The sequence below is a fragment of the Eschrichtius robustus genome, chromosome 10 (genome assembly GCF_028021215.1).
Source record: "Eschrichtius robustus isolate mEscRob2 chromosome 10, mEscRob2.pri, whole genome shotgun sequence".
Taxonomy (NCBI): domain Eukaryota; kingdom Metazoa; phylum Chordata; class Mammalia; order Artiodactyla; family Eschrichtiidae; genus Eschrichtius; species Eschrichtius robustus.
The window spans coordinates 9,959,166-9,976,612 of NC_090833.1; the positions used below are offsets into that span (position 1 = coordinate 9,959,166).

A 17,447-nucleotide genomic window follows, 5' to 3' on the forward strand; every position below is an offset into this window, starting at 1 on the left:
TCTTCATTTTTTTTCCCCCCCCAAAGGAAAGGTTGCAATTCTTTTTTTTTTTTAATTAATTAATTAATTAATTAATTAATTTTATTTTTGGCTGTGTTGGGTCTTCGTTTCTGTGTGAGGGCTCTCTCCATTTGTGGCAAGCGGGGGCCACTCTTCATCGCGGTGCACGGTCCTCTCGCTATTGTGGCCTCTCTTGTTGCGGAGCACAGGCTCCAGTCGTGTAGGCTCAGTAGTTGTGGCTCACGGGCCTAGTTGCTCCACGGCATGTGGGATCCTCCCAGACCAGGGCTCGAACCCGTGTCCCCTGCACTAGCAGGCAGACTCTCAACCACTGCGCCACCAGGGAAGCCCGGTGGTCTTCATTTTTGTGCGAGGGCTTTCTGTAGTTGTGGCGAGCGGGGGCCACTCTTCATCGCAGTGCGCGGGCCTCTCACTGTCGCGGCCTCTCGTGTTGCAGAGCACAGGCTCCAGACGCACAGGCTCAGTAGTTGTGGCTCACGGGCCTAGTTGCTCCGCAGCATGTGGGATCTTCCCAGACCAGGGCTCGAACCCGTGTCCCCTGCATTGGCAGGCAGATTCTCAACCACTGCGCCACCAGGGAAGCCCCCTATTTTAAACATTTTTGAACAAGGAGCCAGCATTATAGACTGTTTAATTGCCTGCTCCCTCTTGCCCCTATCTTAAGGTGACTAAGTTGGAAGTGATCACTTCCATTACCTTGATCTTAGTCACCTCTGTGAAGCCTTGTCTGAGTGTCCAGTTTCATTTAGATAGCTTTCCTTTGTGTTTCCATAGTACTTTGTTATATAGAGTCCTTCAGCATTGCTCTCATCCTTTATTGTGACCATTTATGTACTTTTCTTCTTGCTTGACTGTAGGCCTTTTGGGGATAGGGACTATGACTTGGTACTTCATGCTCCTAATTCCCAGCATGTAGTAGGTAGTCACACTGTTGAATTTCTTGAATGAACAGGTAAGTCCGACCCATATCTAGACTAGTGAGAGAAGAGGATTCAAAGTGTGATGAAATGGACTTAACCTGGAAATTTGAGGCAGCATGTAATAGCTGTTCGGAGCAGGGGTTGTGGAGCCAGGCTGCCTAGGTTTTATCTTGGCTCTACCTCTCAGTAGTTATGGGGCCTTGGGCAAGTCTCTGCCTCAGTTTACTGATTTGTAAAACATAAATAGTAATAGAGTCCACCTCTAACAGTTCTGTAAGTGATGTAAGTGTAAATAAATAAGCAGCCTTCTGGAATCAGAGAATTAATTATTCTACTTAAAGTGTATTTTGTGAAACACTCCCACCCTAACTGTATAACATTATAGGCAGAATGAAGCCGGTCCTGCTGCTCTATCCTCATGTTTGATCCATCTGGTAATAGTTTTTTAAAAAAAGGTAATCTAGAAGATATAAAAAATACTTGGCAAAGTTAGTGCAGTTTTGTTAGTAATAATAACAGTTACCATTTATTGAGGTTGTGAAAGTGCCATTCAAATGAAAGTACAAAGCACCTTTCACAGTCACAGAAAAATAGTTTGGGGGTTATCTGCTAGTTTAGATTATTTTATGCTGTCCTTCCTTCATTAGGAGTTGAATAAATGAGTTTGATAGTTGACAGCTTATTTTCCCTCCAAACAAATGTAGCTAGAGCAGGAAGAGTCAAGAATATTGCATCTTGGATTTGAATAATGCTTTTTTACTTTTTGTAAGTATCCCTATGAGGTGGATAAGTAGCACATAGATAATGGATATTTCACTGCTGAGGGAACAGAGGCAGAGGCCCCTGACTCCCTTGAAGTCATCCCATAGCTAGTCCCTAGGCAGGCTACAGGCAGTAACCTGGAATTCCAGATGTGTTTACTAACTTTAACTTTTGTAGTTCTAGGAACCAGTTTCCATACATAATAGCATTTTTTAGGAGAAGGTATGATAGTGCTCACTCAAATCAGTCAGTGTGGTTTACCTTTGAGAGGGTTTGCTGCCAAGATCTTGACGCTATTAAAATCTTTGTCAAAAAAGGAATTCCTCATACCTCTGTTCTTAGAGTCTGAACCACGGCACCGTGATATAAGTAAAACATGCAGTGGAATTCTTCTGGCCTTTGAGGGAAAACAGTATGAAGAAAAAACACACAAAACTTTTTACTTGAACCCTGGGTAAACACCCAATTACATCCTCCTCCTCCACCTCCTCCACCTCACATGTGATTGGAATAGAATTTGAGAGCTGAAAAGGCCCTTCTTATAGTTCATCCTCCCCATTTAACAGATGCAATAAATGGACTGATGTGTAAAACAGGTTTAAAGAGTTTTAAAGAGGTAACTTGTCCAAGGCCAGGTAATTAGGTCCCTGGTAATTAGGGAATTGGAAGTCAGGTTTCCTGAGTGGTGCTTGCAATAAGCTATGTTGCTTCCCTCAATTGATGATGTGGTTAACCTGAGAGCCAGGTAAGTGGAAACATAACTATTGAATTCTTCTACTTGGTTAAGCAAACTTCAAATATTGAGGAGACAATAAAAGGAAAATAAATCTTAGACTGTAGCAGGAGAGCTATTTACTGAACCAGCACCATGGATAAGGGCCCTTTTTTTTTGCCCTTTTTTTTTTGAAAATCATGGCGCCACCCTTTGGGAACAGGAAAGATTTGTTTTGTCTGTTTATTCCACACTGAGCCCTTGCTGGATGCCAGCCACTTTCTACTAGAAACTGGCAGTACAGTGATGATTAAGACAGTGTGCTTAAGGAGCTGAGAGTTTAGAAGAGAAAACCAACATACAGACAGTCATTATTATTTTTTTAAAAGTGTGATTAGTTTCTTTGTTTATTCATTCATTCATTTATTCATTCCTTATCAAAGCAGCCAGAGAGATACTTTTATTTCTTTATTATTTAAAAAAATATTTATTTATTTATTTGGTTGCACTGGGTCTTAGTTGCAGCAGGTGGGCCCCTTAGTTGCTGCTTGCAGGCTCCTTTAGTTGTGGCTTGAGGGCTCCTTAGTTGCGGCATGCAAACTCTTAGTTGTGGCATGCATGTGGGATCTAGTTCCCTGACCAGGGATTGAACCCAGGCCCCCTGCATTGGGAGCTCGGAGTCTTAACCACTGGGCCACCGGGGAAGTCCCCAGAGAGATACTTTTAAAATGTGAGTTAGATCATATTGCTGCTCACAGTCTTCCGGTGATTCTCCTTTTTACTTGGAATTAAAACAAAGTCCTTAGAATTGCCTGTAAGGCTCTACTCACTTTTCCCCACTCTTCAGACCTCATCCTCTACTACTTGCTTCCTTGCTGGGCTCCTTGATACTTAGTGCCAGGCATACTCCCGCTGCTTGGCAACACGCTTCCCTCAGAAATCCACATGGCTTGTTCTCTCATCTCCTTCAAGGGTTAACTCTCAAATGTCACCTTCTCAGTGAAGCATCCCTTGACTACTTTATTTACAATTGCAGCTGTGGCTCCACCTGCCTAGCATGCCCTAGCTCTCTTTTCTGTGCTACTTTTCTCCATAGCATTTCTAACTTATTGTATAATTTAATTCTCTATTTTGTTTGTCTCCTTCATTACAATGTGAACTCCATGAGGGCAGGACTTTCTGTCTGCTTTGTCTTCTGCTGTACTCTCTGCATCTAGAATAGTGCCTGGCACACAGGAGGCATTCAATAAGTATTTGTTGAATGAATAAATTCAACAAACACTTAGCACCTATTACTAACAGGCAATGTGCTGGATTAATTATTTGGTAGAAGTAGTGATGAAGTGCAGTACAGTGGGACCACATGGGAGCAGCTAACCTGGTATGTGGGATTCATCAGGGAGGTTTCCCAAGAGAAGTGACCATTGAGCTGGATTTAGAAGAATGAGTAGGAGGAGACCAGGTGACAGTCTTCAGGTCAAGTTATAAGTTTGGAGGAATGTAACTTGTCTTTATTGTAGCAATTTGAGCTGTGGTTCTCCATAGGGTAGGATAAAATTTCAGAAAACAGATGCTAGGAGTTGAACTTTGTTTAGCACCTTCGAAGATTTGAGCATAGATTTTAGTAGCAAAGTTGTATATGTATGTATTAATCTTGGTATTAATGAAACCATTTGGGGGTTGGAAATAACCACAGATTCAGTGGCTTCAAACAACACATCACTGCAAGGTTTCTCAACCTCCGCATTATTGATATTGACATTTTGGGGGGTATAAGTCTTTGTTGTGGGTGCTGTCCTGTGCATTGTATGATGTTTAGCAGCACCCTTGGCATCTACCCACTAGATGCTAATAGCACCCACCCCCAGTGTGACAACCAGAAATGTCCCCAGACCTTTGCTCAGGGGAGCAAAATTGCCTTCCAATTGAGAACCACCACATTAGAACCACTGTATCACTGTTGGTGAGGGTCTAGGGATTTCTGTCTTTAACAACTTTACAAATGATTGAGGGAGATAGATAGATAGATAGATAGATAGATAGATAGATAGATACCTTAACAGAGTAACCACATTTCTGAATCTAGAATTAAAAAATTTGAAATTGGCAATTTCTTAAACACGATATTCATACAACTAACTGTATTAAAGGTAGAAATAAAGTGCTTTTAAAACAGTTTGCGGGGCTTCCCTGGTGGCGCAGTGGTTAAGAATCCACCTGCCAAGGCAGGGGACACGGGTTCAAGCCCTGGTCCGGGAAGATCCCACATGCCACGGAGCAGCTAAGCCTCTGCGCCACAACTACTGAAGCCCGTGCGCCTAGAGCCCATGCTCCACAACAAGAGAAGCCACCACAGTGAGAAGCCTGCGCACCACAATGAAGAGTAGCCTCTGCTCGCCGCAACTAGAGAAAGCCCGCGCACAGCAACAAAGATCCAACACAGCTACAAAGACCCAACACAGCCAAAAATAAATAAATAAATAAGTTTATTAAAAGACAAAACAGTTTGGACCCTGGGAATTGGAGAAGGGTTCACAGAGGAAGAAATATTTGAGTTGGACTTAGAAGAAGGTTTGTATTGAGGATAAGGGTACATCTCACACAAAGGAAGTATCATTACCAAAGGCTGGATTGTGTTCAGGATACTCCTGGGAGTTGCCTTCTGGGGAGAAGGGGCAGATGAATGAAACTGGGTTGTAAAGAGCCCTAAATGTTGTATGTGAAGGTGAAGGGGTTTAGGCTGTTTTCCTGCACTATTTTCATTTCTGTTGTTGCCTAACAAATTACCACAAACTTAGTGGCTTAAAACAACACAAATTTATTATCTCTCAGTGGGTCAGGAGTCACGGCTTCAGCTAGGTTTTCTTTTTTTTTTTCTTTTTCTTTTTTTCTTTCTTTCTTTTTTCTTTGGCTGCGCCACGCAGCTTGTGGGATTTTAGTTCCCTGACAAGGGATTGAAGCCAGGCCCCCAGCAGTGGAAGCGTGGAGTCCTAACCTCTGGACCGCCAGTGAATTCCCTCAGCTGGGTTTTCTGCTAAGGGTCTCAAAGGGATGAAATTAAGGTGTCAGTGGACTCCAGCCTCAGGTCCCCATTTCCTTGTTACCTGTTGGCTGCGACCACTCTCATGTCCTAGAGGCTGCTCTCAGATTCTTGCCTTATAGTTCCATAACATGGCTGTTTGCTTTTTCAATACTGGCAGGAAAATCTCTGGCTTAAAATCTCTCTCCCGGGTTGCTTAGGATGAAGTCTTATATAACAGAGTAATCAAGGGAATGACTCTTCATCACTTTTGCTATACTCTTGGCTAGAAGCAAGTCAGGTTCCACCCACACTCAAGGGAATAACACAGAGGCATGGATATCAAGAGAAGAATTTCTGGAGCCATCTTAAAATGTTGACTACCATTTGTACTTTTAGCTCCATGAAGGCAGTAGCCAGGTCTTTTCAAATTTTTTTGCTCAGCATTGTGTCTCTGGTGCCTGGCACATAGTAAGTGCTTTATAAATATTTGTCAAATGAAATCAATGAATGGTAGTGGTTGAGTGTTAATTATGGTTTCAGCTCTTACACTGGTAATTTCACATGGAGAAGCAGTCTAGTTTATTTGGCATTATTCATTTCTTTAGGTAAAACTGTAAACATTTTCACCTGGAATCTTTTTTTTTTTTTTTTTTTTTACTTATTTATGTATGGCTGTGTTGGGTCTTCGTTTCTGTGCGAGGGCTTTCTCTAATTGCGGCAAGTGGGGACCACTCTTCATCGCGGTGCGCTGGCCTCTCCCTATCGTGGCCTCTCTTGTTGTGGAGCACAGGCTCCAGACGCGCAGGCTCAGTAGCTGTGGCTCACGGGCCTAGTTGCTACGTGGCATGTGGGATCTTCCCAGACCAGGGCTCAAACCCGCGTCCCCTGCATTGGCAGGCAGACTCTCAACCACTGCGCCACCAGGGAAGCCCTTTACCTGGAATCTTAAAGTAAAACCTAAAATTTTTTGTTTATCATAACAAGTGTCAATCAAATCTGTTGTCTCAGAGAGACAACACCCATTGGAAAAATAATTTAGGGCTACATTGCACCAAACTGGCAGATTTCTTGTAACAGCCAGAAATGACGGTAGCTTTGGAGTTGTGGAGGTGGTGGGTAGTTAGGTTGTCTGAAGTTTCACAGCTATTGCTAATAACAATAATTTCAAATAACTAATAAGTATTTCAAAACACTGGAAATACTGACTGTTTTGTAATAACTGCTTTGTAATAGAGATTTTAGTCTAAGTTGTGCTTAGAACTTTATATATAGTTTGGTGTTATTATTAATTATGGTTTTTCTCCATACTTGTCATAGGAAACATTTTGAGCAATATTTAGATCTTGAGTTATTTGTTGATAAAGGACCATATGATCTTCAGAAAATCAGGTATTTCTGACACCAAAGTCTGTGTTTTTCCAGCAGACCTTGCTGTTCAAAATGGGGTTATGAGAATCTCAGTATGTGCCAGTCGGTCCTAGAAGCCACAAAGTAAGCAATGCACATCTTCCTGGACTATCAGTTTTAGTGACTGTATTCAAAGGTAAAATATTTTTTTCTATTAAAACAAATACAGGTTCAGTATGTTATAGGATAGAATGCAAAATATGAATGAATTCTAAAAATAAATTTCTTCCAGCATGTTGCTTTACGTGGCTCCCCCTAAGTTCTCTCTTACCTTGATTTATGGTTACTCTCCTCTGGCCTTCAGGTGTGTCCGTGGACAAGTTTGAGAGGCACTGTACTGTACCAGTCTCCCTTTAACTGGATCTTGGCAGATGGTAAGATTCAGAGACATTTCAGGTGGAGGTTAGTGGTACAAGGAAAGAAAAATCAAGGGCCAGGGTCCCTTTCCCTCTGTCCACAGGAGATATTTGATAGGAGAGGAGACCTGGTCTCCTGGTAGATTGGTGAGGGTCTGGCTGGTCCCAGATGGCCTCAGTCACTCATGGTGGGGGGTGGCATCACAGTAGCTGGCATGATCGACGGCTGAGCCTCTCTGCATTTGGTCTTTTATCCCGAGCTTCTTCCCCTGATTCAAATATGGTCCAAAGAGGGCTGTAGCAGAAGCTGCAAAGTCTCTTGAGACCGAGATTCAGAAGTCCCACATTGCTTCAACTACATTCTGTTGGTCACAGCAAATTACAAGTGAGCCCAGTGATGGGAGGAGCTGCAAAGACTCAAAAATCCACCAAGTGACCTTGGGCAAGTTACTTAACGCCTTTAAGCCTTAATTTTTTTTATAATCTATAAAATGGGGGTAATAGTAATACCTACTTTCTGGGGTGGTAGTAAGGATGAAATATGTTGTTACCTGAAAAGTACAGCTGATAGTAAGAAGCTCAGTAATTGTCATCTATTACTGTTCTCCTTGTGTTTTTGCCTAATGAAAGCCTGCCCATCCTTAAATGCCACCTTCTTCCTTCCTAAAGCCTTCTGTAACTTTCTTGTCTCTTGGAAAATATATTATCTTAGTGTCTTATTTGACGGTTAGTATATTGCCTTATATTACTGTTATGTATGTACATGACATAGCTCATCTGCTGAAGCTTGTAAGCCTCTGGAGGACGCAGGCCAGTGTTCATGTACTTTTTGTAGGAGTCCCAGTGCCTAGTTCTCAGTGATGTTTAGTGAATGAATCCCATATTATTCGAAAGAAGATACAAACATTTGTTTTCTGTTGTTGTAATTTGGTCTAATAAGTACTTTTAGTCGAAGTATAGAAATAAAAATGTGAAGGGAAAAATTAAACTCTCCAGATATAAGGTCTCACTATTTACTGTTTAATTAAATTAGGCATATTCACATGGAGAAGATTTTAATTCCCCGAGGGGAAAAAATGGCTCAATTTTACTCTTCTAAAAAATAAGTGAAGATTTAATATAGAGTTAAATTGGAGAGAGTTAGAAAAAGAGATTTAAAATCAATAAAGTGCATTTTATTTTAATGGTCATTTCACTTATTTTCTAACTCCAGGGGTTATGAATTCTGAACTTTAATTAGATCAAAGAACTTTGAAATCTTAGTAAGAAACAGGGTCTGTTGGTTTTTATAAATGTACATAATAAAAAGGCTTTGTTTTTCTAACTTGTGATCATTTCTTGTTGTGCAAAATAAATGTGAGTGCTTCTATAACATTCTTAAGGAATCTTGTGTAGGAATCAGGTTCAACTTGCCTAATGCTAATAGCATGAAGTAGGGGTACAGTGTGGAAAGGTAAAAAAAAAAAAAAAAATCTTGCATCTGCTGTTACATGTTGTTAACTCCCTCAGCAGACGTTAAATCATTTCAAGTACAATAATAGTGTGGGAGGTAAATTAACTAACCATTAACAATCTTATAAATACACAATTAACATGCCAACATTTATATGACACATTGATGGGGCAGCAGTAATTTTTGATTAGGAGTTTGCAGACCTTTGAGAAGCCCCAGGCTGTTGCTTATTCAGACAAGTTTTCACAGATTGCAGGTGAGGGCAGCTTGAAGTCTGTCTGGCAGAGGGAAGTGAGTGTGTAGTGTTTTGAAAGTCCAGGAACAACCACTGGCTGGACTTGAGCATTTGAAGTCACGTTGCCATCTCAGGTCCTTAGGGAGTGAAGAAGTATAAGGAGGGCTCATTTGCTTCTGGTGGGGTTATTTAAAGAGACAATATTTTAGGTATGGACTTTGTAGCTGAAGTTGCATGAATTTTTAGGGATTTTCAGAAAGATACTTAGACCTAACTGGGGATTTAAAGTAAACCCTTCTCTGTGGTTTCAGGTCAACAAGTAGATGATCTCTGGAGTTCATTTCATGTGTAAAATTTTATGAGTTTTAGTTTTGAACAATTATTAAGTGTGCTGCTTATTTCTTGCTGTTGTACAAATCACTGTTGCATTAGTGGAGGGAAGGCTAAGGGTCTAGTCTACTGTATAACACATTTACTGTCTTACATCATTCACAAGGACCCATGGGGGAAATTTCTCTCAGGCCCTGGAACTCAACAACAGGATTTTTAAAAATCATGTTTATTATAGCTGTTGTAGTTTTTGTTCCTCTTTGTTTTGAGAGGCTATAGAGTGGTTAAGATCCCAAGCTCTTGGGTTTGATTCTTAGTTCTATTTACTTATTAGCTGTCTGGCTTTGGGCAGGTTTCTTACTTGCCTCAGTTTTTTCATCTATAAAATGGGGGTAAAAATAGTTACCATCTTATGGGGTTATTTTGAGAATTATATGAATTAATCCATGTAAAAAGGGAAAAACAAGTCTAGCTTTTATAATAAGTTATGGTTAGTTATTATCATTGCTTTTTGCTTCTGGGATTCTCCATTCTACCTGCAGAAAATGTACATGGCATGCACTGGCTTATGGATTCATATTAAGTTACTTCTCCTTTGCCAATTTTCTCATCTACTTTTTTACTGTGTTGTACCTTATGTTTTTGTTTTTTTTATAATACATTGCAAATAAAGTTTGGAGGGTGTATGTGTATAAAGTTATTATTACGAATATACTTATATTAAGACTTGATACCCATTTAAGCCTACTAAAAATTTACTCCCCTGTTAGGGCGTGCTCCAAGTTACCACAGGCAGGTTACATGATCATTAATGAACACAAATCAAATGGTTATGTGAAGTGGTAATAGCATTCAAGTTGCACCTGGAACCACACTTAGCGTACAGTAGGAACTTAATAAATATTTGTTGAATGAATGAATGAATGAAGTATAAAAGGAGACCATCAAGTACATTAAAAATGGCCATGTCATTTTGGGACATCTCTTACTATCCTCCCACTCTCTGTGGTTGTCCCTTTTGCTTCCTTTTTTTTTTTTGGCTGTGTTGGGTCTTTGTTGCTGTGTGCGAGCTTTCTCTAGTTGCAGCGAGTGGGGGCTTCTCATTGCGGTGGCTTCTTTTGTTGTGGAGCATAGGCTCTAGGCATGCGGGCTTCAGTAGTTGTGGCATGTGGGCTCAGTAGTTGTGGCTCACGGGCTCTAGAGCACAGGCTCAGTAGTTGTGGCGCACGGGCTTAGTTGCTCCGTGGCCTGTGAGATCTTCCCGGACCAGGGCTCGAACCCGTGTCCCCTGCATTGGCAGGCAGATTCTCAACCACTGCACTACCAGGGAAATCCCTGCTTCCATTTTTAGTGAAACAAATCTTTATGCTTTGAGGAACCTGGAGTTAGAAAGTGGGAAAATCTGAAAAGTAGGACACCTACTAACAATCTAATTATTGTTTATCTGATAGCTTAATGGTATATATTAAAAAGCACTGACTGTCTCAGAGAGTCAAGAATTGGTGACGTTCAGGGAAGGCATTCAAGGCCATTTGTAAAAGTGAAGAGCAGCATCTCTAAACCATGTCTGTGAAACTCTGTTATACATTGATACGTTTTAGTGTTTCTAGAGGAAAAAATGTTTAGGGATCAAATAAGTTTTGAATTTGGAATATATTACGTTACTAGATTCCTCCCTCTTGGAGATTCACAATATATAATACATTAGTAGTTTAAAAACTTTGAGAAGTGCTGTAATTAAACAGCAAGAAAAAAGCCTATTTAAATTTGTTTAATCTGGCATTTCACAGACATTAAAAAATTGTGGTAAAGTATGTATAACATAAAATTTACCATTTTAACCATTTTTAAGTATACAATTCAGTGGCATTAAGCACATTCACATTGATGTGCCATTAATACCATTCATCTCCAGAAATTTTCCATTTTCCCGAACTGACACATACCTGTTAAACAATTACTTCCCAATTCTCCCCTCTCCCCAGCCCCTGGGAAAGACTATTCTACTTTCTGTCTCTATGAATCTGACTACTCTAGGTACCTCATATAAGTGGAGTCATGAAGCATTTGTCCTTTTCTGACTAGCTTATTTCATTTAGCGTAATGTCCTTAGGGTTCATCCATGTTGTAGCATGTCTTAGAATTTCCTTACTTTTTAAGGCTCAGTAACTTTCCATTGTATGTGTGTACCACATTTGGTTTATCCATTCTTTACCAAGTATTTTTAATTACTGTGTAGTATTCCATTGTATGCATGTGTCCTGGCGTATGCAGTGTTGATGGATATTTAGGTTACTTTCAGATCTTCAGTATTACAATCCTGAGATAAATATTTTTGCAATTATTTCCTTAGAGCAGATCCTAGAAGTGGGGTTGTCCAAAGGGTATTCATGTTTTACACTTTGATATATACTACCAAATTACCCTCTAAAAAGTTCCAATTTTCATTCCCTCTTATAGTGCACGAGAGTGCCCATTTCTCTGAACCCCTGCCAGCATTTGGTTTTAAAGATCTTTGATCTTTGCACAGCTGATCAGAGAAAATAACTTGCTTTTTTGTCTGTGTTCGGAATATCTTTGTTTTAGAAATCAAATCTACCTTCAAATGATAATTTGCTGCTGTCCAAGTGATTTAAAACCTATTCTTTTGGTGTGAAAAGTAGTTTTGGAATAAGTTGATAGTGACAATTTTGAAGGGTGACAATTTTGAAGGGCACATTGTAGAGAAGCTCTTGTACCTGTATTAATTTTTTTAAAAAGCAATTCTTTCTTTATAATCACACTTACACACGACATGCTCATATATGACTTATCTCTGAAACAAAATTGTGTAGTCCTTGGAAGTCAGACAGCAACATTTATTGAATTCCAGCTGTGTGTAAGATTCTTTGTTGCCAGAAAGGATATGGTATTATGGCCCGTGTCCTTGTGGAACTTACAGTCTGAATCCTCAGGTACATTATAGGAGGTGGAAAACATGTTTCTCAGGGCAGTCCTGTGGGAGTTCCCTGTCAGAACTGGAACTGAATAAATAGTTGTTGAGTGATTCATACAGATTCCTCACTGTATGAAGTCATAGTGTACTAATAGAGAAGATATCTGCTCATGTTAGGGTGTTTTGGGGGCCTCTGTTAGGATAGTTAGGGAGTTGGTATGTGCCTTCAGAAGTGCTTGCCCATAACTCTTTTCTTCATAAGAGGTGATGGAACAGGTTCATTTTCCTGAAAAAGATTCTGTTGAAAGTACCCCAGTATAGTTTTGCCACTTTGTCCTTTGACTTTTTGATGCCAGAACACCCATTAAATATGTGGCTTCTCACTGAAAGCCCTTGTTTTTGCAGGGGAGAGCTAATCAATATGAAGTTGAAAACACCTGCCCTGTGCTGGTGCCTAGTTGCCTTACTTCCATGGGGGAGATGCTTGTCGTGATTGCTACAAAGATGTTTGTTGATCTGTGATTCCATGGTTCTGTTACAAAACAAATACTGTCATAACTAAATCTGTGGTTGTATACGTGTCTTTGTGGTTATATAAGAACTTATTTTTACAAGTGAAACTTAAACGCTCCCCTTTATTTCTGTAATTTTTTTCTGATTAATACACTTAAAGTGGTGGGCTGACATTAATGTTTCTGCGACTAAATGTCTCAGAAATTTGACACTTAGAAGAATCCCATGATATTAGGAAATATACTAAGTCTATATTAGGGTATAAACTTTTTGACTCAGGCATACCTTACTCACCTTTGCATTTCCTATTAGCTTCAGTGTAAGATAAGTACTTAGTGAATATTTAAGGGAAAAAATGAAAATTAATGTAATTCACTTGATCAGAGATGCCCCTTAGTCAAACTTCCTCTTAATCTCAGTATCTTTAAGATCCACCAGGTGAGGTTAATAGAAGGATATGTTGCCAGACAAAAAATTTAAAAACTTCAGTTAGCTATAATGATTTATTAACTAGATTTCCCCCTATGTTCCATTTCTAGAAGAAACAAATGACAAGAAAATCTGGTGTTCTAGGTCTTTCTAAAAATAAATATCTTCTAGGACTGTTCCTAGGAACATATTCAGTCTACTGTTCACATTCCTTGCACTTCATAGTGGTTTTAGAGGAGCAGGGAGGTGACCCAGATGACCTGCAGAGTCCTCTGTTACAAAGGAAGCACGCACTTACTTTACCTGCTGTGAACTTAACGAGAGAAGGATAAATTGTTGATATATTTTAGGATTATTTTAAACAAGAATTGAAAACTGAAGTTGGTAACGATATTTTTACCATCAGCATCATCATTATTATTAATAACAGCTAATTTTAAATTATGTACCAGCTGTTCTTTTGAGCACTTTACCTACATAATCTTCTATATATCCTTTCTTCCCTGCAATCCCCATTTCATAAATGAAGAAAGAAAACAGGCTCGCTGAGGTTAAAGTTATTTTGACCAAGATCATATAGCTAGCAAGTGATAGGACCAGGATTTGAACCCAGTTCTGCCTATAGGCCCTTAGGTTCCTAACTACTATTCTGTAATATTTTATTTGTTGAGTATTCCCATTTAACTGAGGAGGTACCATTTTGTTCCCAGAATAAACATCGTTACAGTTTTAACAGGATTCAGGAAGCAGTTCTTATACTTAGGTTTCTAAAATAAGAAATTAATCTGGTAGCAGACAAGTTTGATTAATAAGTTTTATTTTAAAAGCACAATACTATCTTAAATCAGAAGGAAGGAAAATGTATTTATTGAACAAAATTACTTTGGTGGTCCGTTTTTATAAAATTCCTGGTAACTCAGAAAGCATTGTCTGTGCCCTTTTAGGCATTTCACAACCATATGGCAGGAAGGGGAAATGTAAACTGAAGAAATACGGTTTCATACTTTAGCACATCATTTGAGGAAAATACAGCTTGTTCCCCCATGACCTTATAAAGTAATGAGAAGACTGCATGGGAATGAAGGGAGAAAGAAAGGAAAATTTATTGTTTTAACAGTGGTTATGTGCTTTGAATGGCCTAAGGAGTTACTGTTACTTGTTTTGTAAAAGAGTAAGCCATCTTCTCTGATACCATGAAGATCTCATTGACTAGAGCGGTAGCCCCTAGAGCTTACAAGGATTTCCTTTCAGCTTAGACTTAATCCTTTTAAGCTCCTAGCTACAGGGACAAATGTTGATTTTCAAGGTAGCATTTTACCACATTGAATTTGTTTGAAAAATGATTCAGTCATTTTCTGCCTTATTCTTAAATGTTGCTGTGTACATCGTGTTTCTAGGTAGGTGAGCCCGTGAAACAATATGAAGAGAAGAAAATAGCCTTTTAAGGAAATTGGCCCACAGAAAGGATGGCCTTCTTGGACAATCCAACTATCATTCTAGCTCATATTCGACAGTCACATGTGACCAGTGATGACACAGGAATGTGTGAGATGGTTCTCATTGATCATGATGTTGACCTAGAGAAGATTCATCCTCCTTCAATGCCTGGAGACAGTGGGTCAGAAATTCAGGGAAGCAATGGTGAGACTCAGGGCTATGTATATGCCCAGTCAGTCGATATTACCTCAAGTTGGGACTTTGGTATTAGAAGACGCTCAAACACAGGTAAACATTGCCTTTTAGTCATGTCTTCTGAGCTTTAAATCAGTAAACAATCTTATAGAATAATGTATAACGTTGGCATAGGTTTAATGGGGAAAGTTACTGTGCATTAACAGGAATGTGCGTGTATTACACTAACAGTGAGTCTAAGCAGTCTCTCCATCTCTGCGACTGTGAATGGAGAGAGTCTCTGGAATGATGCTGTTAGAAGGAGGTAGACAGAAGAGGGATAAGGAAGCAGACAGAGGAAGAATAGGTGAAAAAGTTGGCTATGAGAGGAGTGTTGGGTGTTCTGTTTCTAAAAAGTGACTGTGTAGAGAGGGAAGTGGACTGTTTTGTGTATCTTCACAGAGCAACATTATTCCCAGCAGGCAGACTACCTGGAGGCAGATTTCAGGTTGACATGATAAAGAATCTTTAATACAGAGAGCTGACCAGCCAAGGGTGCTGCTGCCAGAGACAGTTCTTGCCCTGGAGGAATTGTAGGGGGGTATGGGGTTCGGAGGGAGACAACTGAATATTTGTTAGGCCTGCTTTTAGTAGGAATTCCTACACTGGGTGTGAGATTAGAAAAGGTGCCCCTGTTTTTGATACATTACCTTTATTTAGTTGATCTCTACCCTTTGATAATTGTGGCTTGAAAATGCTCGACTTTGGCATGTATCTATTTAGTCGTTAGCTTTGAAACACTTATCATTCCCCTTTTCCAGCTTATGTTTTTTGGGAGCATTTCAAGGGCAATGTGATAAAGCAAGTCCTTTACTTAGATAAATTATTTAGACTTTATAATCTAGTTGTTCAAATATGACAGGGTATTCTACAAAATAATTTATTTTTTTTAGATAATCAAAAAATATAATCTCCTTATCAGTAGCAATAACCTGCTAACTCCCAGGAAAAATAACGGCAGGATATATAGTAGAACATTGAAAATATTTATATGTTTATTTTCACAGTCCAAATGTAAAATGTATGTAAAGGAGTACTGCAGGTAGAGCAGGATACAATTCACAGTGCAAAGCATGTTAAGGTTTTGGTTCAGAATTCAGCATTCTGTGACATCTACAAAGAATAATTTGCTCTCATGATGAAAATAATTAATAGCATTTCCCAGTATATAAAGGAACTTTTATCAAAATAGGATTTGAGTGAAGGTTTGAATATAATTTAGAACCATTGATTCTTGGTTCTCTAGTTGAAACTGACTTCCTTGCAAGTTATTGAGATGATATCTTTTATGACAGGTTGAATGGATTTCAGTAGGAGAATGATGCTAAATTGAGAGCTTTATGATTATATTACTTTGGCTGTACCCTTCACATTTATTAATTGCAATTGAATGTATTTTTCTTCCGTGGAATTTGGTTAGATATAGTGACATTGTCAGAATGCTTTTGCCAGCATAGTTTAATTTTCTGCCAAGATTAATTTCAGTGTTTCCCTACCACAAGGCTAAGGCAGGAATGTAAGATTTCCTATCTTGGAAGTGGTTGAAAGAAAACTTAAATTTTATTTATTTATTTTATTAACATTGTGCCAGGATAGGAAGTTGAAGATTAGCAAGAGGAAGCTAATTTGAAGAGGTGGCATCAGTTGTGACTTTCTTTTCCATTGTAGTCTCCATGTGCAGCAGTTGTTAATGTATGCTGGACAGTATTTCTTTAAAAGATCAGTTCACTGACTTTTGAAGGTTGATCAGCCAGTGGTAATATAATCACAAATGCACAATTTTAGATGACGCTTTTGTTATTGTTGTTGGAATTTCTTAAGCTAGTACTTGGATGCTAATAATTAATTAAGATTGTGAGGTATCCTAGTGACCAGGGAATTTACTTTCTAATCCTTTCAGCATATCTTAAAATTTTGTATAAGAAAAATTGTTCTTTTTAAGATTTGACTAATGTTACAAAGATACAAATCATTTATTTTACTACCTATAAACTGTTTCAGCCCACTGAAGAAAAGCTATGCTAATTTATATAGCTTTGACATTTTATAATTTTCATGATTTTTAGATAAAGGATTTTATATTTAAAACTTTAATAGTCTAGTCTGAGTTCATTTATCTTTAATTTTTGAAACGGGTAGAGTAATTCATAACAGTAATTTTATTCCTGTAATGTAATATTCACTTCAGTTCATTTGTGCATTAAAATTCCTTTAAGACCGTTATTAATGATTTATATAATGAAATGTCATATTAATCACAGAAGTTTTCACATTTTATTATTCTCTTCCATGTTAATACTATCTTTATGATCTCTATTAATGTTTTATATCCTCTAATTTCAATTATAAATCAAGAACATTTTCATGTTTTTGTTGGTATTTGCTTTTCAGGGGTGCCACCTTTAAAATTTTATGACTTTTTCCCTACATATGCAATATAAAACATCTTTATTCATATAAAGGTAGTTAATTATGTCTTTGTTTATAGTAAACTTTCATTGACAAACTTATAGTTATAATATTTCTTTTCAAGCTCAAAGATTAGAACGACTCCGAAAAGAGAGACAAAACCAGATCAAATGCAAAAATATTCAGTGGAAAGAAAGAAATTCTAAGCAATCAGGTAAATCGAAATAATTTTAATTATTAATTTGAGATTTATATATTTAGTTTATATTATT

At 38.5% G+C, this 17,447-nt stretch overlaps 1 protein-coding gene across 4 annotated transcripts in view; it reads left to right on the plus strand.

The window, feature by feature from the left end:
* MAPKAP1 (MAPK associated protein 1) overlaps positions 1-17,447 on the plus strand; it is a 235,563-nt gene that overhangs the window by 16,076 nt on the left and 202,040 nt on the right. For 2 of the 4 annotated variants that reach the window (XM_068552244.1, XM_068552245.1), the window contains exons 2-3: positions 14,493-14,820; positions 17,300-17,389. The exons of the other annotated variants lie outside the window; for them this stretch is intronic. In XM_068552244.1, coding sequence (XP_068408345.1) covers positions 14,562-14,820; positions 17,300-17,389 — 349 coding nt within the window. In that variant the 5' untranslated portion in view covers positions 14,493-14,561. The remainder of the gene's footprint in view (positions 1-14,492; positions 14,821-17,299; positions 17,390-17,447) is intronic. 4 annotated transcript variants of the gene reach the window in all.